This window comes from Lissotriton helveticus, chromosome 3_1 (genome assembly GCF_964261635.1).
Source record: "Lissotriton helveticus chromosome 3_1, aLisHel1.1, whole genome shotgun sequence".
NCBI lineage: Eukaryota > Metazoa > Chordata > Amphibia > Caudata > Salamandridae > Lissotriton > Lissotriton helveticus.
In genome coordinates, this window is record NC_136061.1 from 2,048,469,240 (window position 1) to 2,048,495,540 (window position 26,301).

The 26,301-nt window shown below is 40.2% G+C and overlaps 1 protein-coding gene across 3 annotated transcripts in view; it reads right to left on the reverse strand.

Moving 5' to 3' along the window:
- Positions 1–1,656: 1,656 nt before the first annotated feature.
- The window catches only part of NTRK3 (neurotrophic receptor tyrosine kinase 3), a 1,749,208-nt gene continuing 1,724,563 nt past the window's right edge, over positions 1,657–26,301 (reverse strand). For all 3 annotated transcript variants that reach the window (XM_078683168.1, XM_078683167.1, XM_078683169.1), the window contains 2 exons: positions 20,008–20,166; positions 1,657–4,561 (listed from right to left, as the gene is read on the reverse strand). In XM_078683168.1, coding sequence (XP_078539294.1) covers positions 4,376–4,561; positions 20,008–20,166 — 345 coding nt within the window. In that variant the 3' untranslated portion in view covers positions 1,657–4,375. The remainder of the gene's footprint in view (positions 4,562–20,007; positions 20,167–26,301) is intronic.

Consider the following 26,301-nt stretch of genomic DNA (forward strand, 5'->3'; position numbering starts at 1 on the left):
ATTGACCCCCCCGCCATATTAGTATGGCTGGGGGGACCACGGCTGTTGGAGAGACCATCCGCCGCTTTATCACTGGTTGACTTATCGACTGAGCGGAAAAGAGTCACGATATGGTGGCGGTGTCTGCAAGACACCGCCCTCCATATTGTGATGCATGTGGAGATTTGCCTTTCCATGGCGGCAACGGCATGGGGTGTCTGATGGTGGGGGCCCACCGCGGGCCCGCAGGGTGTCGGGGTGGGAGGTGCACATGGGTGGTACCACCATTGCCATGCACCACGTGGAAGGCACCACGTGCTGCCTTCCATGTAGTGCATGGCAATGATGTGCGCACTCCTTTTGCATTGAGGGCTGGTCGGCAGCCAGGTGATCCACTTGCAATGTAATTGGCCCAGGATGTGCCCGCCAGTATGGCAGGCACATCATAATATGCATTGCGGGACCGCCACATCTTCGCCCGTCGGTCCCTGGCTACGATGCGATGGCGGGCGAATTGTAATAGACCCCCTAATGAGAGTGTGCCAGAAAAGTCCGAATCAAATGCCACTCCCATGCAAAACAATCTACAATACATTTTTAATGAATGTGATGTTAATGCATAGAAAATATGTGAAAACAAGATTTCTGTGAGGAATGATTCACAGGCATAAATATAACATAAAAAGATTGTAGGAAACAAGGGTAAACCTAGGGTCAGTGTATAATGCCTTTTATATCCAAACAATGAATGAAATGGAGAGGTTTGGGTATCCTCATTTGCCCACACGATTATAAGCATATCTCTGATCATTAGCAAATGTAAAGAGGATGAAAATATTAGCAGGCATGCACAACATCTTAATATAGAAGGCATGCTGCATTCAAAAAATGATTTAGATTTTATCTAACACCCTAAATGTGAATATTTATTTGGAAAGCTTTTGAAAGGTTAAGTTATGTGTGTTATAGTGCTTAATTATTGTGCAACCTGTGTGGAACAAAAGTTGACATTGTTTGCAATTAAAGGAAAAGCACTCGTTTTTATTTTATTGCAAACAATAGCGGCTCGCCGTGGAAGTGCTGCGGGCGGTGACTCATGGTGGGGAAGGGTCAGGGCTGGGGGGGTAGTGGAGTCTGTCATACGACGGACAGGAGTAAGGTAAGTAATTTAATAAACAAAACAATTTACCTAGCGCGCGTTAGCTCGGCGATGCTTCGCACATAAGGTAAATTGTTTTATTTAATTATTTACTTGACTTACTCATGTCCGTCATATGTAGGACTCCACTACCCCCCCACCTTGACCCTCCCCCGGCCCACCGCCCCACAGCACCGCCCTGCAGCACTCCCACTGAAATTTGCACAAATTGATTTCTAAAGAAAACCATTTGCTATAGGAAAAGATGTACATACATAGGGAAGTGCCATTGTCACATTGAAGATTGCGGGAATAACCACAATAAATATTTAAATGCAGTAAAAATGCACAGTTCTTATGATGCCATGAATCAATGGCTAGAGAATAGCAGATGTGTTGACTCAAATACTTGTTACAATCCACTTCCAACCCTCTATAATACAAAGTTAATACTTATGTAAGATTTCTTATCTGGAAAAACTATACACAAGAAACTTGAAAGAAGAGTGAAATAGAGAGAGATTTAGTTTTTCCTTTACCCTTTTATTAGTTTACTTCTATGTGGTGGTTTATAAACAACATTGATAGAGTATGAAGTGCTATGAGAGTGTAATGTAATCTATCTGTCAACATTTTAGTTTCAGACAAAAGAGCCATGAAGATCCATTGTAACATATTAATACTCCTGATCTTTACACCAAACTGCACTGAGTTTAAATACAGGCGTTTATTTTTTTCAGTGTAATACCTATGATCCGATAATAATACAGGCAACATAAAGGGTCACAACACTGATTTCAGCTCCAGGTTTTAAATCTCCATTTAGCGTTGGTAGTTTGGTTCAGATTTCCACTTTATTATTAGCCTTCAAGCTATTAAAGTCCATAGCTTTGTTCACTTTCCCAAAGAATGGGCAAGGAAAGCCCATTCTGACCTTGTCTTTATTGATAAATAATTTTTCGTCAAAGGGGTTATGATTGTATCACTGCATCAGTATAGTACACCACACTATAGACGCCTAATTGGATCCCTCTCCATCTCCCCAAGTGTCAATTGCCATTTTGACATTCATTTTGTCCTTAAATACTGTTTCATCAACACTGGTAAGCAAGAAGTAAACAGTTTGTAGTCATCCTTTCTACCTACAGAGGGACTCAAAATCCTCGTGTGAGGGAAACTAAACTAGAACCTCGGTTTTTCCCCTGTCTAGAATCAAAACATGGCTGTTAGCATCGTTCTTTTCAACAGTCCACAACATTTGTGCTGAGAGAAAACAGTATCTTTCTTTTCCTGCAGAGTGTTCTCTCATTTGCACAGATTCCATCCGAGGGCTGCCTTTATGCTGTGACTCTGTGACTCCGGTCTCAGCGGCCATTGTTCATCGTGCTCGCCATGCCACTGTCATTCTCTGCAGATGAAAGTGAGACTTTTTTCAGCACCTAGTTCAGCCATTTCTGTTTTTTTTCCTTTTGTAGATGCATGCGTGTGGAAAAGGCAGAAGCCCTCCTTAAGTCTCCATTCCGTGTACAGCCAGGGCCAACTCTTCCTTTGGATAAAAAGGCCTTGTGGTTATTTGTTGATCTGACTCACAGTGAAAAAGCACTCTCGTTTACCCAGAACTACTTTCTTTTACTTTTGAAGGCTTGTGATGTTTCAAACAACAAATATCTGCAATGTAAGGTTGGTTGTTCTTTTCCATGCAGTCCAGCGCCGGTTCAGACGAAAGGCCAGCCATCAGTGATGTCACAACATTTTACTCTATGTACCATTCTCTAATTTATGACATGTTTTTCCAAAGAGGGGACAAAAAGGAAAGTCAGAGGGCACACTCATTTTCTGATAAGAGCACAAGCAGAGCTTCTAAAATGAAAATTCTACTTGTGAATGTATATGTCGCAAGAGAGCCGACAGGTTTTGTATCTCTGTAGCGTCCGACAACTCATGATAATACCTAAATGGTAATTGTTCGAAAAGGCAATTTTCAGGCAGTATTTTCAGCAATTTCTTTCTTATCATTTCAGAAAGGACCTGTAAGCTCTAGCAACCTTTGGAAATGCAATTTTCTTCCTGGACTCTATTGTCTTCTTTATTTTCTTTGCCATCATTGGTGGTCGTTCCAGGTGTTTATTGTCTAGATTAAAACCTCCTCTTTTATAATGGCTTCTTCCCTTACTTTGATTTGCCCAATAAAAACATGGTCTGAGACCCGTACAAAGACATTCACTAAGCAGGACTGCTTTGTCTTCACAGAAGCAGAGGGCAACCTTCTACTAACAGATTTAACGATAGTCAGCAGTGGCAAAGGATGTGCTGACACCAATGGGTGATAACGAGGAGTGAGCTACAGAAACTTAGAAACTTTGTTTGAGCACAGTGGCTTCCGAAACACTTTTGTGAAGCACATTATTATGTATGATGGATGTAAGACAATGAATGCCACAATGTTATGTTTCATTACACTAATCTGCACATCTGTATTGTAAGTTTTTTAAAAAGTAAGAACTCGAGTTAACTCAAACAATATCACTTTTTTTTACCCGTAGGTGCCATTTACCTTTTCATAAAGCATAGATTCTGTACATTTTAACAATTAGCAAATTATAAAATTGTCCTGAAAGTTTGAATTTGAACTGCAGGTAAATGTCCATTTTTCACGAAAATGGCTAATGAAAAATTGTTTTTTTTCTTCGTTTTTATACCCCAAGAAACTGATATTAAGCACATCTCAAACTGCAGTCCAAACTGAAGTTAGTCAGACCAAGAGATATGGCGCCGTAAGATTTAACTGATCCCCATTTGACTTTTTGTAGAAATTTCTGGCTTTTCGTTCCTTCACGGAGATAGTTCTTCAGAAAGGGGCAATGCGCATAGGGGACCCCAACATAAGGACGTCACGTTCACCACTTTGGATGTTATTGTTGCTGCAAATTCCGTACCAAGTCTGGATTCTTTTGTACATACCCATAACAAGAGCACATGTGGCCACAATTTTCTGTGATCAACCTCCGCTTGTGTGCAAGAATTCAGGTGGGGATTCCAATCGCCTTTGATTTTCGTAACATTAGTTTAATTTCTATATATTGTATTGGTGGGAAAGATATAAAAAGCCTAATCGCCATTACAGGTTGTTTCTGTGTTATGTGTAGCAGGCACTTGAATTTCTCTTTATATGTAGACATTTTCTAGGGGTGGGACAAGAGGACATGAGACAGGAGAAAGAAGGACATTTGGGCAGCAGTGTTTGTAAAATGGCCACTGTTAGCCAAGTATGTCCAGGTAGATTGGTGAGGCCTTGCCCAGGGCGTGTAAATTCTTGTAGATATTCTTGATGTTGAGCCGCTGCTGGGGTTCTCTTTGCCAACATCCCAACATTATGTCATAGACTTCTTTGGGAGAAACTCTGGGCCTTTCCAAGACGCGTCCTTGGGTGATGCATTCAATAACCTTTAAAGAAAAGAATACAGGAAGTAGATTACTTTAAAGCACTAATAAGTACTCTATCTGTTTTAAAGGATCAATGGTCAGCACTTTGAACAATTCAACTTATAGGTTTTAGTTTTTGTTTGGAAAGGTACGAATTAAATGTCTACTATAACTAGTATAATTAGCAGAACAGATATTGAAGCCAAATTATTTTAAATGTGTTACAACTCCATTTTTAGCGACAACTGTACCATCAGACCATATTAATGCTTCCTGATATTTTACTATGGAAGGTTAACTTAATGTCAGCTGCCACAATTCAGTGTTTGCATACATTATAAACTCCACTGACGGAGTTTAGGAAAAGTCATTTCTAAAATGATTAGCAGGGTGCAGTGCAACATGTCCAACTACAAGGGAATGCCACAGACATTAGAATTACCGAAATTGTTAACATCAAACACTGTCACGATTATTTTTCTGGCAGGAAGAAAGGCTGCCATTTTGCCTTTGCATCAATTATGGGTTAATGCTGAGGCAGGGTAATAGCTTCCATCAGTACTGCACGGGTGCAGTGGCACTAGGACCCAGAGGCGTGATGAGCACAATGAACATTGCTGTATTTTATAATTCAAACTGCAGTCAGGGGCCAATTTCATTCCTTGTACTCTGACCCATGACACACTGGCTACTCTACTGTGCAGAGGTTAAATATTGTTAGTAATACAAAATGTGTTTGGTGAAATATATGTATGTGCATGAAGCAGCTCTGGAAATACTGCAAAGAAGGCATACAATTTAACAGCAAGTGGTGAAATGTACTACTCATCCAAAAATATATTTTAGGTTTAGCATCTGGTACATTGTTTAAGAGGGACAAAATGCTCTTGTCTCATTACTTGCGGAATTGGTACCCACATAAACTATACATTAAAATGTAGGCGGTGGTTCTAAGTGCAGCTTAGAGCTGCCCTTATGTAAGTAGTAAATTCTACAATAATTTTCCTGAATTGGGGATTGCGTTGGAATAATCAATTATTACTGTTATAATGAATATATTACCCAAGTCACGTGGATGATATTAGCAAAAAGATTACTCAGGTGGCCCTATATGAACACTAAGGTGACATGAGACATGAACAAGAAATGTGAAAATCATCAGTTGCTCTGTATATATCCATGGTGGATGCTGACAGTCCCCCCTCACATTTGCCAGCTAGTTACCTCCTAAAAAACATTAACTGCTGATCGCGAAGCTTGCTCTTTCGCCTTAGGGCTGGCTCTTTAAAATATCTACTGTGCTTCCCTTTAGGCTTTAACATCAATCTCGAGCAAACGCCCTGTCCCTGAGGTAACCGTGGCACTCAATCTATGTTACATTTTCTATTCTTTTGTAATTTTTACCAAACATATAGCAAACAATTGTTGGTCCCTTTTTTAAGGCTCTGGCCATTACTGATTTTAAGGTAGCCTATAGGGATATCCTCAAGCTTAACGGGGAACATGTAACTCTCCGCGTTAGCACTTTCCTGAAAATGGCCATCTGTTCTCGCGTCTCCATGAACACCTTATAAGTAGACCTGATTGCACCTTTTACATTTTGCTTTTATGTTGATAAGGAATAAGGAATGTGAATTTGGATCATGGCTGATGCCCCGAAAAGTGTTGTTACTTATTTCATGGTCCAAATGTTATAGTCTAATTTGATTGCTCTTTAAAGTATTATTCTGTTTACACTGGGTCGTACCCAGACAATATTCTGCTGGTATTTGTTAAACCGTTTGCACTTAACTACATTATGCTGCTACATCCTAAGAAACACATTGTCATTGGCCTTGATCTAATCATAAGTCTATGAAGAATTCGCTGCGTCGTTTTGCACAATGTATAGGTCCCTGTTTGTTCATTGTTTTAAGCTTTGTGTCTATTGTTTTAACTATGCAATGTTCTAAGTGTACATTTTTGCTGCTATTTTGCTCTGTGCTTTTATGGATATTTTATATCCGAATAAAGATTATTGAATTGAATTGAATTGAATGTATTACCCACTGTTGGGTACAATGGGTAACAAATTAATTATAACAGTAATAATTGCTTGATTAGGCTTACTTTAGTGCCTGGTGGTATTATTTCTTCTGTAAAGGATGATATTTAGTACTAGCACTAATTATCCACTGCAGCCAATATTATTGTAACCACGCTTCTATTTTATGCGATATTGTCCACGGAACTGATGTACAAATAGTCCAGATAATGACTTGACACATTGCACAAATCGATGCAATTATACCTAAAATCCCCATAAAACTTAATCACAAATAGAAAGTATAAATCTTTTTAATACAAGAATGAATTCGAACTTGAAAAAACATTACTTTGCCACTAAAACCACAAATTAAAATTAATACTTTGTAGCAAAAACAAATAAAGCAAATAAAAAAAAACTATTTTCACAAAAATAGTTAATTTTAATCGAAAATTGTGGTTGTCTGAATTAAATATAGATGTATTTGCGGCCTAATCTGCTATTCACTGAGAAAAAATGAAAACCATTTTCAGTCTCAGTTCCTGTGGAACGGGGGAAGTAGCTGGACATCTTAAACAATCCTGTACTTAAGCTATGGAATATCTCAAATGAGGCCAAATTCTTCTAGCCTAGAATTTTAGGGCCTATCCTTATTAGCCTCACAGAGAAGAGATAGTTACTTATGGTAAAACCAGTGAGATAGGTTGTGTTAACCCTTCAATAACAGCAGGGCCTCCATATGCCTCTGGATACCAAGACATTTACACAGTGGAGGTATCTATTTCTCTCTGGACTTGTTCTAAACCAGGCAGAAACACATAGGATAGGCTTTCAGTGACTGAAATGGAACACAAAGTGCAGAAAGGTGAGGGAGACTCATTCTTGCCTGCATTCCAGGATGCAGTAGATGTCTCGATTGCCAGTGTGTCATAACAGAATTTTAAATATAGGGATTTTGCCATTTACTACAATGGAATGCCAAGGAATACTTCATAAGAGGGACTACCCATAATTAGCAAAAATTGGTTTGTCAGCCTATCAAAGGTAGGGTTACAGTGGAGACCGGACTGGATGTAGCGAGTTTTAACTGTGATTTTACAGATGCTACCAATGATCCAGGATCCATCTAAAAGCAGCTCGGTCCCAGCTTGTCAACCCAAGACTGGACGCATTTGAACCATGGGAAGGTAGGGCGACTATTGTGTGTCAGGAGTTCCTTTAATGCAGAATAGTATGGCCTAAGCTCACCGTGGTCGAAATCTCACCCAGTATAAGAGGGGCCTTAATCTAGCAATTTCCCCCACTCATTATAGTGCAATATCGAGAAACATAGGGGGTTAATGGAGTGCTCTTAGGGACATAAAGAAGGGAGTGGAAAAACTTCATTTTTCTTGAAATCAGCAAGTATATATGCACATCCACCAGATTTCAGCCCAATCGAAGGCAGCTGCTGGAAATGGCCATTGTTGCAGGTTTATCCCCAATGTATTTGCTTCTTCCTCCTATTTTTCCTGACCTGTTTTTGTTGGCTTTAGGACTTTGGGCACTTTACCACTGCTAATCAGTGCAATAGTGCATCTGCTCTCTGTGTAAAATGTTATTTGATTGGTTATTCATGATTTGCAACTTTGATTTATTGGTAAGTCCCTAATACAGTGCACTGTGTGTGCCCAGAGCCTGCAGATCAAATGCTACTAGTGGGCCTGTAGCACTGATTGTGCCACCGACATGAGTAGCCCTGTAAATATGCCTCAGACTTACCACTGTAGCGTCTGTGCATGCAGTCTGTAAACTGTCATGTCATCCTGACAAGTGCACCCACTTGCCACGCCCTAACCTTCCCTTTTCTTACATGTAAAGCACCCCTCAAGGTACCCCATGGGCAGGGTGCAGTCTATGTAATTAGGATTACATGTGCTTGTGTGTTTTACATGTCCTGAAAGTGAAATACTGCCAATTCCATTTTTCACTATTAAAAGGCTTATAGGCTAATATGGGAGTTGCTTTGTAAAATCTTGCAAGTATAACTTTCCATTGGAACAAGATAGAGAAATTGAGTTTAGGCTCTCTGAACTCAGAATGTAATACCACCTCTTTTTATAGAGATAGTTTTTAAATTGTGTGTGTTGAAAATGCCACTTTTAGAAAGTAGAATTTCTCTTGTTTTGCCATTCGGTGTGCCTCTGCTGGGTTTTGTATTGACGGTCTGGTTTTGGAGTGACAGGAGCTGGGGGTGTGCATTCACAGTAGACAGCCACAAGGGGAGGGAGTTGAGGTGTGGCCTGCCTTTCCTGGGTGACTCATAGCTGAAATGAAACACTCTTTGGCTGTATTTAGAGTGGTGGGATGAGTTTCACTTGCAGTGTCTCCTCTGTACAAAGCTGTCGCCACCTCTGGTAGTGAGGCTGGGCCAGAAAGGGCAGAACTGGTTTGGACTGGACTCAGAGACCCTTCTCGCAAAGAGAACAAAGAGAAAATGGGGCCTACATTTTGGACTTTAAACTCCAGAGAACTAGGTCACTTCTGGACTCAAGAGGAACCTCTGTCAAGAAGAAGAGCTGGAGAGCTACAAAGAGTAGTACTGTCCCTTTTCTGTGTGTGCTCTGCTGGACTTGCCTGCAGCTGTTGCTTCTGCCAAAGAGTGGACAAAGACTCTGCTTGAAAAAGCTTGAAGAGGAATCTCCAAAGGCTTGTGTGTGCTGGCCTCTGGTTCTGAAGTCTCAGGGACACAAAGACTTCAGCTGCAGCCCACTGACCAGCACCTGGAGTCCTCTGTGCACTCTTATATTCAAAAGGGCGCCAATTCTATTTCCTGGGCTGTGAGAATTGTGTGGTTGGTGCTGCAAAGAATGAAAACCAACTCTGAAGTCGTCAACAGTACCGCCAGTGATGCTGTGACCTGCACCGAGGCCGAGGGCACCACTGGTGAAGTGCACAATGCTCCTCCACCTGCACTGCAGTTCTGACGGCCTTTGATGCCTGTACTTATCGGCCTTCCCCATGCCGCACTCACGCCAACGCCATCACCGCCAGAGCCTGCATCCCGTTTTCACAGAGCCGATATCCGACAAGGGTGACTTCACGTACTCTTTGACTTCGCATTGCATCACCTCACTGGAACGGATGCGTCACTGCCGATGCCTCGAAACTTCCCCTGTCCATGGAGTCAACACCTCACCTCCTCAAGGACTTCACACCACACCTCCCCTGTGGCAACCAGGAAACCGGTCTCGACCTTGGCACCAACACCACACTTCCATGATGTCATGCATCATCCATAGACTTCGTTTTCCAATGTACTGTTGTTTGGGGATCCATAGGACTCTATGCCCAACACAGCACACCTCTAGGCTGGTGCCGCACTTTGGATTTATGTCTGCCACAACGTCATAATTGCCCCAGTTGGAGCTATTTTGTTTCTACAAGTTCCGTTTTTGACATAACTGTTCGAAGGTCACAATTTGCTACATGTATGTTGGATTTTTTTGTGTTTTGGTCTTGTTTGGTTTAGCTAAAGATACTTTATTTTTCTAAACGGGTGAGTTGTCCATTTGTATTTTCACTGTGTTTTGAGGACAAATACTTAGCACATTGCCTTTGCGCTAAGCCAGTTTGCTCGTGCCAAGCTACCAAAGGGGTGAGTAGGGGTTTTCTGAAGTGTGTAACTCCCTTACCCTAACTAGAAGGAAGGTTCCCTACTTGGATAAAGGTGCATACCTCTGGCAATTAGAGATCCCCAGCTCTAACAGCAGCTAATAGGGCGTTTCATTTGTATAATTCTAGGCTGGGAGTAGGGCTCTGGGGGATGTCTTGTAGATCACTGAGGTCTTGTAGATCACTGAGGCTTGATATTGGGTCACAACCCTTCTCTTCTGTATCCGGGGAGACCGCGATTACCTACAATCGAGCATTATACCCAATTACTTGAGTCTAAAAATGCGCTCCAGGATTTCATTACCCAGGGAGAGAGTTTGTTTAAATGATTTGTGGGGTCTAAGTGCCATTAATTTCGTTTTTGAGATATTAATCTCCAGGCCCTTGGTGGCCCATCCAATTTTGGTGCATCTATGTTCCCCTGCGAAAGGGCCTCGACTACATCATTGAAATATAAGGAGAAGAGTGTAGGGGGGAATGCACAACTCTGCCTCACCCCTCTGCATATTGGGATTGTGTCAGTTAATTGCCACTAGGAAACCCATTGGACTTGGGAATAGTTGTTATGATGGAGGATTATGAGCTGGGAAAGGACAGCTTCTGGCACCCATAGTCTTTTAGAGATTCCCAAAGCAGCCTTCTGGGGACCAGGTTAAAGCTTGCTTTCACTTCAGGAATCTATGACATAATATCGACGGACAGAATATCTACATACAAAAATATCGACACAAAAATATCGAAATCAAAAATATCGGAGTCCTATCTTCATAAAGGTAAGTACAAAAATATCGAAAAATTAATATCGTAGTACAAAAAGATCGAAAATAAAAATATCGTTTTTTTAAATATATTAATAATAATGTAAAAATAATTTTAAAATACATATAAATTTACAAATATTAAATAAAAACATTAAAACATAATTAAAAAATTAAAACTAATACATATACATTTAAAATAAATTAAAAACTCTACATATAAATTAACGCAAAAACTATTAAAACGCATGTATTTACAACGCATGTTTTTACAACGCAGGTACCTTTACAACGCATACCATTACAACGTAAGTATTCGTAAGTATATATTACTTTTTTTAATTTAAAAAAATTGAAAATAATATAATTTAATTTAATATAATTTAATGTAATTAAATTTTTTTAATTTCATTTAATTGATTTAATTTAAATTTATGTTTTTTTTATTTTTACCCTGTACCGCTGTACCCCAAAAACCCAAAACTGACCCTGAACCCTAAAAATACCCCTGTACCCCAAAAACCCAAAACTGACCCTGAACCCTAAAAATACCCCTTTACCCAAAAGCCCAAAACTGACCCTGAACCCTAAAAATACCCTTTTACCCAAAAACCCAAAACTGACCCTGAACCCTAAAAATACCCCTTTACCCAAAAACCCAAAACTGACCCTGAACCCTAAAAATTTACCTTTACCCAAAAACTGAAAACTGACCCTGAACCCTAAAAATACCCATTTACCCAAAAACCCAAAACTGACCCTGAACCATAAAAATACCCCTTTTCCCAAAAACTGAAAACTGACCCTGAACCCTAAAAATACCCCTTTTCCCAAAAACTGAAAACTTACCCTGAACCCTAAAAATACCAAAAACCCAAAACTGACCCTGAACCCTAAAAATACCCCTTGACCCAAAAACTGAAAACTGACCCTGAACCCTAAAAATACCCCTTTACCCAAAAACTGAAAACTGACCCTGAACCCTAAAAATACCCCTTTACCCAAAAACTGAAAACTGACCCTGAACCCTAAAAATAACCCTTTACCCAAAAACTGAAAACTGACCCTGAACACTAAAAATACCCCTTTACCCAAAAACTGAAAACTGACCCTGAACACTAAAAATACCCTTTTACCCAAAAACTGAAAACTGACCCTGAACCCTAACAAAAAATTAAATATATTAGCACATTAACTCTAAATAATTTAATTACATAATTAATATTATTTAATTACCAATTAATTATTAATTAACAATAACAATAAAGTAAATATATTAGCACATTAACTCTAAATAATTTAATTACATAATTAATATTATTTAATTACCAATTAATTATTAATTAACAATAACAATAAAGTAAATATATTAGCACATTAGCTGTAATTAATTTAATTTACTAATTAATATTATTTTTCCCCAATTAATTAATTAACAATAACAAAAAATTATATATATAAAAAAATTACTCTAATTAATGTAACTAACTTATTCATATTAATTAATTACCAATTAATTATTAATAAAAAAGATGTACAACATCATATTAATTAATTAACTAATTAATATTAATTAATTACCAATTAATTATTAATTAAAAATATTTACAAACATATATTAATTAATTAATTATTATTAAATTACTTCCCACCCTATTCCCCTATAAACCCACAACCCGCTCTGATACTAAAACGCAAAATGTAAACAAATTTACAAATTTTCAAACATACATTACAAAACATGTTTAACAAACATATAAACAACATAATAAAATACATAACACTAAACAAAATTTCGATATTAGTAAAATTCGATATTAGTAAGATACATACCTTAAAAAAACGATATTCTGTCTGTCGATATTTTGGACATCGATATTCTATACTATCGAAATTAAAACATCGATATTATTGTATATCGATATTTTAATTTCGATATTTTGTCTCACTACCCACTTCAGATCATAAATGTGATCTTCTTTAAGTCTGGTGTATTTCCAGATAATGAGCCGCAGTCTTAAAACTTGGTCAATGGTGCTGACTTTGGAGTAAACACTACTTGATATGGGGTAATACTTTCTGTTTCCTCAATACAGTAGTTTAATTTATTAAGCAGCTGTATTGCATACACTTTCTGGAGAGTATACAGAAGGCTAATTGGCCTGTAATTAGCAAGATTCCCCATATCCCTCTTTTTATAGATACAAATATTTATGCCCCTTCCATGTGTCAGGGAATGGGGATCCTCAGGCAATGGCATTGGTCAGAGAGTTAACATAAGTGATCCTTACAGACATGACATGTCATGCCACAGTAGATCTCCAGGGATTTTATCTGGCCCATGGACCTTTTCCAGTTTGATAGAGGTAATTGCTACCCTACTAGCCTCAAGTGAAAAGTGAGGATCAGAGGGAATGCTGTTCAAAAGGGAGCGGGGAGGAACTGGTAGTTGTAAGATGGCCAGTTCATTTAATTGGGTGAAAAGATCTATCCAGACCCCTGGATTCAGGTAGCAATCGGTCTGTGGACTTGAGGACCTACTTCCATGGGCAAACATTTTCCAAAATAGCCTGTTATCCCTCTTTTTTGCAGTCATCTTTACTTGCTTGCCGTGTGGATTTTATTATCATTTTAATGCACCCCGTAGTGTACGAACCTCTTGCATGTTTTTGCTTTTGGATGCATCAACTGGGGCTTTTTTGGCAATGCAACAGTCCTTTGAATATCATAGTCTACTTTCTTCACTATGGGTCTTGACCAAGGATTTGGTTGTTAAGGCTTTGGTAAAAATCAATTTCAGGAATTCTGCCAGCTCAATATGTATATTTGTTATAGGGATTGTAGAATGGGCTGAAATGGGTGCTTCTAATAAGGCCTTGGCAAAAGCATTATATATCTCAGTAAGGGTCTTTTGGTTCCATAAGAATGACGGCCAATTAATGGACCTATTTTTTTACCCAATTACCAATTAATTACCCATTACTGGGATCAAAGTTCAAAGCACTGACGTTCAGGTGACGCTAGACCAACAGTTCCAAATTTTAGCATGAAGGGAATATTGGTCACTCTCCTCCCTATGTTCTGTCTTGCAATCCTCCAAGATATCCGGTATTGAGGCTCTGATCAAAGTGTAATCCAGTTTAGATAATAGCAGGCCTTTTCTAAATGTGGGAGCTCCCTGCTACTGCCTTTCACATGGCAGCCACTGAGCTCGGGACAAGGTGTTTGGAGTTGAGGGAGGGTATACCCTAACACTTGCCCTCCTCCTCCTTGAAGATCATATCATAGCCAAATATGGGTTCAAAGTTTATTAAATTCTCACCATGTGATCATCAGATCTTTCGGATCAATTATGCGAACAGAGTGTTGAAGAGCAACCAGTGTAGATGCTGCTGCACTCCTGCTTCTAAGCTTACAATACACATTACACAAGTACATAAATAACCCTTCTGGTGAGCACATTTTTAAACCCAGAATGTCTGATGAGTAAAGATCTAGAGGCACAATATGAGAATATAGGTCTATTCTTATTCAAATAAGAAGACTCCCCCCGATGGCCTGTCACAAACAGGCAGTAGAGTATTATTATAATATGAACTATAGCCCAGTTTGTACTTAAGTTCCATAGCCCATGTTTCTTAGAACAAACAAAGATAACAATAATCCGCCTTTATGATGTCTAAATTTGAATCGAGTGTAGCAGATGGGGGTTACCTCACCTCCCTTTGGCCACAGATTTGAATCCTCCATTGGCCATGTGCAACCACCACCAGTCTTGAGCATCCAAGGAAGATAGGGGCTCAACAGAATTATTAGTTGGTACATTAAAGATTGATGGACCATGGATATCAGTGGGTCTGCCATGGCAATTTGTGAACCTATTAGAGGGTGTGGAGAATGACAGAGTTCTGTAGAAGTAGCCCAAGGGGAGGCCCTTTATTTTCCCTGATGCCAAAGGTAGATTGTTTATGCGCCTTATGAGCAAATCTACTAACATGTGAGATTTAAATTCACTAGAACGAGGTCCTCTTCACTGTCTTTTGAGTGGATGTTAAGCCATAGAGTTCTTCTTACCAAAATGATATCTTAAGCTATATCATGAGGCCATCTCGAGTTCACTTTTATCCAGTGCAGAGTCTTGTTTTCAGGGCTAGGTAGCTTTCAGTTATGCCAGAAGCAAATTTTTGGACATCCTTAAGGACAACTAAGTCAGGAGTGCACTTGGGGGATGCTGGGATACTTTGTTGTGGCTTTCCCAATATTAGTGTGTGAGCTGGGCTGGTTTGGTCTACCACCAGCCCACTGTGGCCTCAATTTGTTTTGGAGATACCACTCTAAGTTATCGAGTTGATCGTCGCCTGCTGCAATTTTATTCGGGTGACTAGTCGATGAATCTGGAGGGGGTATGGGATGTGCCTGCGTCTGTTGCACCAGATGGGGGATATTTACTACTCACGGGGGATGATGGTGACTTCTAGGCCATTATTTTTTAGTCTAGATTATCACGTTGGACTATTAATGGAGCTTGTTTCATTTTTGAAGCATCTTTAAAGTGGCTTACACAGGCCTTTATTATCTTGGACATGAGGTTAGTAGTCAGCCAGGGGCAGCCACACTCAGCTAAGGGGAGAATCACTACACTGTGAAGAATTATCTCTTAGGAGAGCTGGTGGGGTAGCGAGATGTGAAACAGAGAACTTGGTTCTCTTCTTTGGTTTTTTCCTACTAATTACCCTCCTGGATTATGAGGTGGGGACAAGCCGCTTCTAAGACACCAGCGCTGCGGGCAGCTGAAGGTGCTGAAATGTGCTGGCGAGAGTCCCAAGGTCTGCCCTTCACAAGGTGTTGGCTGGGTGATATTAACATTGGGGCATAAAAAATATGTGAAGGAGAGTTCATGAAAACAATCATGTCTGATTAGTAGTTTCTCAGACGCCTTTCTGTTTTTTTGGGAGTTTATAATTTTACTCCATAAATAGTCAACAGCTTAAGAGTAAGAGAATGTCAGCATGGATTTTGAAGGTATACTGCACTAGTAGAGAAAGTCACAATTTTTACAATTCTATGTGGACTGCACTAAATAATTACAGAATTGACAGTTTTATAAGCTTGTAGTTTGATGGTACTTTATCACCATTCTTAAATCGTCCATTTAAATTTTTTTTTAGTCGATAAATCTAGAGTGGAATAAAAAGGGCTTACATTTATAAAGCACACTGCACCATTTAATGTTTACTGCAAAACTTATAATGTTATATATTCTCATTGTGACTATATCAAAACCACCACAGAACTGACCTTTTAACCAAGCATCACACTTTGATGATAATTTCGTTCTCTTCTAAACCCTTCTGGTAAAAATGTGTATAACTGATTAGAACATTGGAATGTGGAGGCCTCCATTGAATACAATGGAGTGCTCCGGGCTTCTATGGGCCGGTCGAAACCTGCAGAGCAACATTCCAATGCTGTTTTTGTTCACAACTGTTGCTGTGAACAAAGGCCTCTCAGAGCCTAAAGGGATTTAAACCCCCACGGGCTCCAAGAGGCCTATCTTTTTAGTAATTAAAACATTCTGCCCTCTAGGGGCGGAATGTTCTAATAGCCTTAGAACCCTCCTAATGGGCTCTACTGGTCATTAAAGGCCCACTCCCTTGGTAAAGGCCCTCGCCTTCCAATGGGCCTTTAATACTGGAGCGGGCCTTTATTTAATGGCCGGTAGAGCCCGCTAGGTTGGGCTCTAAGGCTATATTAATCCATTTATTGTGATAAATTATGGATGGATGATAAACCATTGGGACTTTTCTGATTTGGAGAGGCATGCTTGAGGGTCTACATAAATGGCCTTGAGTTCCTAGTGGGGCCTGAAAGCGCACTTATAGTGATTAGGGGTGTTTCAAAAGGTTATTTGCACTTTACCTCTCAGGATTGTCTTTTTTAATAGACGTATAACAGGGCATTACAGAAATGATACTGATGGATTTTTTAACTGCCCTTTATTGTACTATTATATATTATATATATGTATGAGATATGTAAATGTGCTTTTAAGTTTTCTTAACTGAAATAAAGTCATATTCACTACTAAATGACTCCAATCTGCAGAATTGTGAACTGAAACGTTCTGCATTGAAAAGATTCTACTGAGTGGATAGAGTGACCATAACACTTTCTCAAACATGTCAACACTCCTATCTGGAGACAGTGATACTTGGAGGACATCTGCTAGTTTTTTCTGAGCTTTGCTCGATAGTAGATAGTGTATGAGTTGTAGCAGTGTTTTAGTAAACTATAATCACATGTTAATTTTGCCGCGTGTTCATTCTTCGGTGCTTCTTGAATTCTATGGGCCACATGCATCATTGTTGGTATATGCGATTCCTAAATTGCGAAAATTAAGGAATCGCAATTTAGAAATCGCAAATACCTATGCATGAAAAATTCGCAATTATTTTTGCGTTTTCTTATTTTTCCTTATTTGCGATTCTCAATTTTGCGAATCGCAAATAAGGAATCCCTTTACATTGATTCCTATGGGCCTAGAGGCCCATCGGAATCAATGGGAAGGCATTCTCATTTTGCGATTCGTAATTAAGGAATCGCAAAATGAGAATGCAATTTCAAGGGTGCAGGGGGGGTCCAAAGGACCCCTCCTGCACCCCTGAAATGTAACATAAAGTCCATTTTTCACACATACATGCCCCAAGGGCATGTGTGTGTGTAAAATGAAAGTTTCAAAAATGCATTTCTATGCATTTTTGAAACTTTTCGCAAATTACCATGAAGGTTGACTTCATGGTCATTTACCACTTCTAATTTGCGAATTCGCTATTTTTTTTAGATGATGCATTGCATTTAAGAAATTGCAAAATTGCGATTTCTTAAATGCAATCGCAATTTAAGAAATCGCAAAAAAATTGCGATTTCTTAAATTGCGGGAAAAAAAAACTTGATGCATCTCAAAAATTGGATCGCATTCGCAAACGGCCGAATTTTGCGATTCGCACCATTTGCGAATGCAAAAACCAATGATGCATGTGCCCCCAAGTGTGTAGTATTCACTTACATAAAAATAGCCTTCAGTCTAAGAAGAGCTTTGATTGCTCGAGTCACAGGTTTCACCCTCCACTACTTACTAGATGTAAAATTAAATCACAGTAGATGCATCGTCGGCATTCTTGTATTTAAGATAATTAATACAAAGTGCCCCTACTTATTCATCAGTGTTATGGTCTTCTTGGGCATGCAGATTGGCACAGTTAGCAAGCAGCATTGAACCGAACTAAATCTGAAACAATACTTCCTAATTAGATTGTGCCACAAAGGATGTTTGTAGGCGGTAGAGCTGTTCCGTCTACCTTCAGCTTTCACCATCAAGGATGCTCAGAGATTATGACTTTGTGCGTCATTGCAAACAATAGGGTACCTCAATCATCCATTGCAGTGACCGACAAGACCTCAGAACTGCATGTCAGAAACTTTGGTGTGATCGGGGCCAAAACTTTTATAGGTCTTTTCTTGGTTTCTCATCCAACTTACAGTGTGCAATAGTGGGAAACAAGTAAACTGGGGGAAAAGGGTGTTACACTGTTAGCTGCATTATAAAGGGACAGACAAGCCTGCTTTTTAGTTCGAGCATTTGAGACCTCTTGTACATACTTTAGTATATATGTATATGTGTATGTACTTTGTAGGCTCTGGAAATCAGCCCTGGGGCTTGTCTGCTTCCGTTTATGGACTTTTTTTTCTGTTCAACTGCCTCTAGTTAACTGTCTTGATAGAAAATGACCAGTAGCGGTCAGTAAAATACCAGAATTGCTTTCTGCTTGTCCAACTGCCTCTATTTAACTGTCCTGATAGAAGATGACCAGTAGAGGTCAGTAAAGTACCAGAATTGTTTTCTGCTGAGGGACTTTCTGTTTTCTTTTCCTGACAGCTGCCTCTATTTAACGTTTTTGATAGAAAACAACCAGCAGAGGTCAGTAAAATACCAGAATCACTTTAGCATTGTCTAGATTACAGTCCATAGAAATTGTCTTCACGAGCACCCGTCGACAATAATATTTTTTTCAACTCTTGTATTTTCATGGATATGACTACCGAATTCCCTGATTTTATATTAAAATCAGAGCTTTGGACTATACCTTTTCCCACTGGAAGGAAATATTTCCCTCATTGTATTCCCACACCTGGCGTGTCACGCAGCTTGGTGCTTACTTTCCCTCCATGTTAAAGAACCGTAGGTGTTTCAGCACCCAGGCTTATGTGCTATATAGCTAAATATATATAAGGTCCCAAAGGCGAGATCGATTGCATTGCAAATGCTTATTATGATGCACACGTGAAATGAGCGTGAGGACCCTAGTAGTGTGGTAGTATGGACCAGTGATTAATTTGAGCCAGAGCTTTCCGGTGCTGAGCACCGGCACTTATTTGGTTTCCGGTGCTCGGCACCGGCACCCCATTGTCAACACTACACTTAGGGCAGTCTGCCACAAGGTGGTGCTCCTCATGTAATTTAGGGATGAGCAGTATAACAGTTGTTTAGGAAAACAATATACATTAAACAATTACCAATACCGGCCTCCTCAGCCATTCCTTTAGCTTTGGGGACCTGGAATAATCTGAACTGCCACATTTACATGCAAGAGAGATGGTTAGTAGTTGTTTTGGCAGCAACGACAGGGGCGATGGGTGGTGCAAGCTACAGTGGCCTTCTGGTCAGAGCCCTAGCACTTAATATTTTACAAATTAAGCACTGGTATGGACCTCCTGTCTTTTATCCCTTCGCAACAGAGGAGCACATGAAACGAAACAGACTTATGACAGGAAGATGATTTCATGGTTTGAAACGGACTTACTGGTTCACTTTACTAATTTCCAACTGTACCTATAGTCCTGAAGGACATTTTCTTGGTTAGACGGAATCTCTTTCAGTGAAGCGCATTTGCTAAAAATACTAACATTTGTTTCCCACATTGTGGATTCCTCTGAGCACCATCCCTCCTTTTGCTTGAGCCATACTGTACCTCTGTGTTTGACAGCTGAAACCAGGGCTGCTTCCCGTATGTGAAGATCTCCCAGAGGATGACCCCAAAACTCCACACGTCACTCTCTGTGGTGAATTTCCTGTACATTATGCTCTCAGGTGGCATCCAGCGGATAGGCAGCATGGTGTGGCCACCCACCTAGGAGAGAAACAGACATTAACTCACACCACTGCACTGTGGGATGAAGTCCAAAACTGTACATTTATGATTAATGTTACGTTAAACTAGAATTTCACCACAAACCATCAGAAAGTTGAGTAATCTTCGTTTTTTCAGGACGTTTTCCGGTTTACTAAACTGTACTGCAAGGCTATGAAAATTGGTATACTTTAAATGTATTTCAGTGTAATTTGGAAAAGTGGGCAATGTTGCAGTTGGGTTTATATTTTGATTGCTTCGCAGCTCTTAAGAGCTTTACAGCTGAAACCAAAAAGCAACTTCATACCAGTGCCATTTCACACACACTGAGCCAGCATCCCACCCACAGCAATTACAAAATGTTCTTGTCTAAACAACACAAAAGAAGATGGTTAACCTTAGTGTGGCAATTCTCTCTTGATATGTAATCCTGATATTCACTTCTATGTCATGATAATTTGTTTTATATACACGTGCCAATGCCGTTTTTTTACTTTCCATGTGCAACACACGAAGAACAAGACATATCATTGTTCATTTGAGTTCAGAATAAGAAATTAACCTGTGAGTTGTCACAAACAGATGTCAGCAGTGAGTATTTAACCTGCATAGTTTTTCCTCATTCTAAACTGTGCTTGAATAATGTTTATGATTGTGCGCAGTATTGCTGCGCAAAACAGCAAAGTAGAAATGCTCGACAATGTCGGCCACAGAGTTTATACAATTCATATCCGTCTTCTTTGTGTATGCACTTTGAGTAGATTAAATAGTTTTTTTTATATACACTTAAATTCTTACAAAATATGCACATGCAGTTCACTGACTTGCCTGTATAGATTTAAGCAATATCCTTTGGGTTGAACTGCTGCGCACAGCTATGATCGATAGGCAGAAAACTCATAAGCCATATCATGGCATAGATGAATGGAATATGGAATCTACCCGACTGCATTTATTACTGAATAATAAAGTAATCCTAAAACCCTCCTGATTACAAACATGGTGACATGATGATATCAGGAAAGCCAAGTGATGGGGACAGTCTATCCCAGGCACTATTAAGTGGCATAAATAGGTGAAAATCATGAAGTACCCAGCATAGAAGTGTTCATTTTCTCACTGATAAAGAACCCTCAGCCACACTCTGGGGCATACTACCAACAACTAGCGATAATTATCGCTATGTTGGCTTAGCGGCAATAATTTTATCGCCATGTTGCGGCGATTTTTATCGCTTAGGAACCTTGCTATTATCAAGGTTTATCTCCTAAGCGATAAAAATCGGCCGAAATGCATGAATATCGCTGTAAAGTCAGTGATATTCATGCATTACCGAGCTAATGCTCTTAGCCATGTTATCCCCCTCTCATTGGATAACATGGCTAAGAACTGCTCAGGGCAGGTGTTAGCTTTTGGAGATATTCGCGCTTAGCGCGAATATCTCCAAAAGTTGGTAATAGGAGATAGCGATGTTAGCGACTGTTTCCAGTCGCTAACATCTTGGCACGCCCACTTTGCATGTCATTAGTGATAAATATCTCTGACATGCAAAGCGGGGCCCAAGATGGTCGCTATCTGCTACTAGCTGTCGCTAACTGGTGTTAGCGACAGCTAGGTAATAGGGAGATCATTTTATCTCCGCTTTCTTGGCTTTTAAAGCCAAAAAAGCGGAGATAAATCCCTTGATAATATGCCCCTCTATGCTTGTTGAGGGTATGGGCAAAATCGCACACCGTGTAGGAAATCATGCAATATATACCTCCAGATTTTGACATATAGGCCCTTCTCAACATCAAGCGCATGCCTCAGACAGATAAAAAAATTAATCAAAATAATAAAATAATCAAAATAATGTTGACAGTCTTGGAGGGAAACCCCTCTAGATCACTTCGAAAGCACATAATAATGCTCCATTTTCCACCATGTACAGATAACTGCAAACATGCACATCCAAACTATTCTGTCCCAGAAATAATGGAAAGTGGGTGGGGCCGGCATCGGCATTGCTGCACTACATCGCACCTGTGAAGAGCCCCAATGTATATGCTTCGGGCACTTGCTTTTTTAAGTATTCTCACTTCGCACATAAAGTGACATAACCCACATCACAGCTTCAGCCCTGTGGTGCCACAAGCAGGCATTCATAATCTATTGGTCTTATGTATGTCCTTTACAGTCCTCAACAGACCTGACCTGACACCTGTCGTGGACCTGAAGGCCACAATGCACTTAAAAAACACGTACGTGTTCGAACCTTCAGAATTCCAAATGTCTTCTGCTTGCTCACAGCAAAATATTTAACATGCACGTCTTTTCACATGAGCTTGGCATCATAAACAATAACAAATGTAAATTAATATAAAGAGAACGGCGGCTGCTCTCCATTCACTGCGTGGTGTCGCTTCATGGATGCCACAATGACAATGTATATGAATTAAACTAAGTTTGCAGGTGCACAGTGTTGGATACTCCAGACAGAGTGATGTTTGCATACAGAATATACATCCGTCCTTTCTCTCCAAAGCATGGCTAGTGATTAAACCCCTTTTGTATAGACATATGCTTTATATATGTGTTGCTTTAAATAACTATACATTAAGGTTTTGGTTACAAATGGAAATTATTTTCTTTAGCAATTCACAATGTGAACATTTTCATTGGGTTGTTCAAGGTTCATTACAAAGTCTAGAGCATACAAAGCTTTCTTCCACTACATACTCCAGCATCTGAGTAGTCCAACCTACAAAACAGTCTCATGTTGACCCGCCCTGTGCAATTATAAACTTCTATCTACAAAGCAATTGCAATTCTCTCATGGGATTCTCGATTTACTTGTACATCTGACTTTGGGTGGCCCACAAGCTCTCTTCTCTTGTGCATTTTATGAGGGGCTCCGCCTCCCGTATTCCCGAAACATCCTAAACTATGTGGGAATATTAATACAAAAATATAATTTCATAAATGTTGTGGCCTAAATATCATTCACAAAAATATTCTTCAATCAGTTATAGCTGTTCTCCTTTTCTACCACATACTCTATTGGAGAGATATTTTTGCAAATCATAATTAATACACAAGATTTTGGCCCGACGAAATGCAGTCCATGATATTCGGGAACCATATCCTTAAACTACCCTTGAACCAAGTATATGATCTGTTGCTGGCACATGCCAGGATCTTCTGCACCAAATCAAATCTTGTGGCGCGTTACATATTATAAATGAGATGTGATTGTCAACAGTTAGACACTTGTGGCCAGATGTAGGACGGCGAATACCGGTCGGTAACGGCCGATTTCGGCCGTTACCGACCGGTAATTGGGAATTGACATGTAGGGGGCATATTATTTACAGAATCGGTATATTTACCGATTCGGTAAATTTACAGAATCGGTAAAATACCGAATCGGTAAATATACCGATTCTGTAAATCAATATGTAGGTGGCACTGTAATCAGTGCCACAGGCCCATACCGAATCGTTATTTACCATGGAATACTATTCCATGGTAAATAACAAATTACAGTGTACATGCACATCTGTGTCCCTTAGGGCATGTCTGTGTGTCACATGGCACACAAGCCCGAAACAGGGGTGCAACAGGGTGTCAAAGTGACACCCTGTCCCCCTTGTAAAATCGGTAATTTTACCGATTCGGTAATTACCGAATCGGTATTTGCTATTGAACCCTATGGGCTTCAAGGCCCATAGGAATAAATGGCAAATACCGATTCGGTAATTACCGAATTGGTAATTACCGAATCTTACAGATTCGGTATTTTTACCGAATAATTTACCTACATAGCATTTACCGAATTGTAAATACCGAATCGGTAAAATTAGGTATTTACCATTCAGTAAATTGCTATTTGTGTTGTAAGCTTTTATTCGATAAACAAGTATCTTGAAAGCAAATTACATACAATAAGAATATTCCAAGACATCCAGCTAGTCAATACATACATCATAAAAAGTTAAGAACCGGGTATGCTCCCGAATAAATTAGTTAAGAAAACAATTAAACAGAGATTGACAGCCTCTTGAAACGAATTAGCCAAAATTGTTTTAAAAATTTGGAGACACCACAAACAATAACAGGAGAGGTATCTGACATTAAAATACGAAGGGCAACCAGGTGACTGCGTGTTCCCATGTTAGACAAAAGGGGCTTGAGCCAGTATTTCCTTGGTTTTAGGTAGTCCGGGCACTCAAACAAAATGTGAGCCACCGTTTCTGGTCTAGTATGACAATGGGCACAAAACGGGGACAGAGGAGCACCAGATTTCCATTTCGATGTGAAAGCACCAATTGGGAGAATACCCACTCTAAATTTAAAATACAATGCCCTATCTGCTGGAAGGGTGATAAAGTCAAAATAGGATTCGTATCTTGTCATATCCTTTAGGAGCAAAAAAGATCTCGTGGCATTACAGTGGGAAGAGTTCATAATTAGCTGGCCTGCAGCCCAGTCCCAATAGAGTATCTTCAAAGCGTCTTTTGGGGGTGTCGTTTTTGCACTCCAATGATCACCAAGGCTAAGGTCGTATAGTAGTTTCTTGGTGTCCCTCAGCCATTTGATTTTGGCCCAGCCAGCCATATTCATTATCTCAATTAATCCATTTGCATAAGATTTCAGTTCCTCCACCCTCCAGATCCGGGACCACAGTAAGAGCGGGCGTAGACGTGCTTGATTTTTAATGCTCTTACAGCCCGTATCTAATAGTACAGGGACTGTTGGTGTACTTGAGGGCAGACAAAGGAGGTCCTTCAAAAACCTATTCTCAGCTTTTTCCAAGGAGTCCAGGTTTTCATGTCCCCATAGCTCCGCCCCATATAAGGCCGCCGAAACACCTTTTGCTTTATAGATTTCGAGGACTGGCGCTATTCTGTGTCTGGGGGACTCCCGTATTCTCTCAACAAAGCGCCACCCACTCTCTTGTGGCTTAGAAGCATTTTTTCTATATGCATGGACCAGCTCATGCTATCTGTTAATCGAAGGCCCAGATAAACAAATTGGGAAACTCTCTCCAGGGGTATGGAATTAAGAACAGGAGGGCTTCCGAGCTTCCTCGGGGGATGTAGAATTCAGTACTTTGTTTTATCTACATTGATGACAAGACCTCGAGCGTCACAAAAGCTCTGAAAGCGGTTGAGTAGTTTCTGGAGTCCTTGGGGGTTTTTCGAAATTAATAGAGTGTCGTCCGCAAAAAGCAGGGTCGGCACTCGAACACCCCCCCAAGCAAGGGGCGTCAGCCGGTTCCTTCTGGAGATAATCAACCACCCCATTAACGTACAACGAAAACAGGGTGGGGGCCAACACACACCCTTGCCTCACACCCCTTAACACTGGGATCTTCTCTGTTGTCTCGCCATTACTCCCCCACCGTACCTGGGCAAAATTGCCTTCATGCAACTTAATAAGCAGGGATAAGATATAGGGAGGCATCCCCATATTGTATAGAGACTCCCACAACCGTCCCCGTGGTACTAGGTCAAAGGCAGTCTTCAAGTCAATAAAGGCTAAATAAAGACTGCCCTTGCCCAGCACCACCACCTTCCAATTGATAAGGGCCAACCTAAACGCCTGTTCCACGGTTCCTGTTCCTGTGCGAAACCCCGCTTGGAAGTCAGAGAGTATTCTATTTTCATTGACCCAATGCAGAATACGCCCCAGGAGCACCTTTCCCGCTACTTTCTGTGAGGAGTCAAGGAGACTAATAGGTCTGTAGTTCCCAGGGCTATTCCTGCAACCTTTTTTAAAAATGGGGACTACCACTGCCCCCTTCCAAGAATCGGGGACCGGCCCACCCTTCATAATATCGTTAAGAACTGCCAATATTATTTTCCCTCACTCCGATGGGTAAGCCTTCAGCAAGTCTCCAGGTAGACCATCTGGTCCTGCAGCCTTCCGGGGAGCCACCCACTGAATGACGTTCTCAACCTCCTGAGGGGTGAACAGATCTAAACTAGCTAACTCCAGGGAGGGTGATAGGGGAACAGTTTCAAGCGAGACCCTTTCTCCAAGTGCATAAAGTGCCCCAAAATGATTATCCCAGCTCTGAGAGGGAATATTACAAGTCCTTAGAGTGTCATCGGGCTTGCTACGCTTCCCCACGAGTAGCCAGAACCCTCTTGG